Below are 1245 nucleotides of genomic sequence, written 5' to 3'. Positions count from 1 at the left end.
TTTCTCTATTTCTCTCTATGTATCTCTCGCTCTCGCTCGCTACTCTATCTCTCTCTCTCTCTCTCTCTCTCTCTCTCTCTCTCTCTCGTTGTTCTCTCTCTCTCCTGTCCTTGCTGTCTATCCCTATTTATTCCTTTCTCGCTCTTTCTCTTTCTTTTTCCCTGTGTCTCTCTTGCTCCCGCTCTCTCAATACGTTCACAATGATAACTAGACAAGCAGATGCAGCAAAACCAACGTGTCAATATTTTATGTGATATTTCCAATAGTCATGTTATTTCTGACGCGTCCTTGATATTCGCACCTTTGCAGCCTTCTGCAGTATGGCGTTAGCTTCATCATAGCGGGCTTGTGTGACCAGCCAATGTACAGATTCCGGAAACCACCTACAAACACAATAGCATTCGCCATGTAATACCACGTATACATGTAAGAGATATATATATATATATATATGTGTGTGTGTGTGTGTGTGTGTGTGTGTGTGTGTGTGTGTGTGTGTGTGTGCGTGCGTGCGTGCGCGTGCGCGCGGTTAAAATTTTAATTCGGAGTCACTTTGGATTAGGCTTAGGATTATGTACATGATTAGGGTTAGGTTTAGGGTTAGGGTTATGTACATGATTAGGGTTAGGGTTAGGGTTAGGGTTATGATCATAATGTTAAATAGTGTTCAGTGAGGATTATGTCCAGAGTTAGGATTCAGTAATGTCTAACTTTAGGGATATGATTACGAATTTTGTTAGGGGTTTCCTTACTCTGCAGATAATCCTGGTAACTAATATAACAATACACAGTGTGTTGTATGTTTAGGCATTTGACAATACACTGTGTATTGTTAGCGAGCTTTCAACAATACACTGTGTATTGTTAGCGAGCTTTCAACAATACACTGTGTATTGTTGAACACCTTCTAACAATACACTGTGTATTGTAGTAGGTACCTATGAGCTTTCAACAATACACTGTTTATTGTTGAACACCTTCTAACAATACACTGTGTATTGTAGTAGGTACCTATGAGCTTTCAACAATACACTGTTTATTGTTGAACACCTTCTAACAATACACTGTGTATTGTAGTAGGTACCTATGAGCTTTCAACAATACACTGTTTATTGTTGAACACCTTCTAACAATACACTGTGTATTGTAGTAGGTACCTATGAGCTTTCAACAATACACTGTTTATTGTTGAACACCTTCTAACAATACTTTTTTTTTAATTTTTTTTTATTAGTTTACTTTTTG

General features: G+C 38.2%; 1 protein-coding gene across 1 annotated transcript in view; it reads right to left on the bottom strand.

Annotated features, from left to right (window-relative positions):
* Positions 1–1245, bottom strand: part of LOC106817352 (solute carrier family 22 member 6-A-like) — a 32143-nt gene that overhangs the window by 14185 nt on the left and 16713 nt on the right. The window contains exon 5 of the mRNA XM_014822010.1: positions 302–383. Coding sequence (XP_014677496.1) covers positions 302–383 — 82 coding nt within the window. The remainder of the gene's footprint in view (positions 1–301; positions 384–1245) is intronic.

The sequence above is a fragment of the Priapulus caudatus genome, unplaced genomic scaffold, assembly GCF_000485595.1.
Source record: "Priapulus caudatus unplaced genomic scaffold, Priapulus_caudatus-5.0.1 Scaffold1695, whole genome shotgun sequence".
Lineage (NCBI taxonomy): Eukaryota > Metazoa > Priapulida > Priapulimorpha > Priapulimorphida > Priapulidae > Priapulus > Priapulus caudatus.
This window is presented reverse-complemented; position numbering and strand designations above follow the sequence as displayed.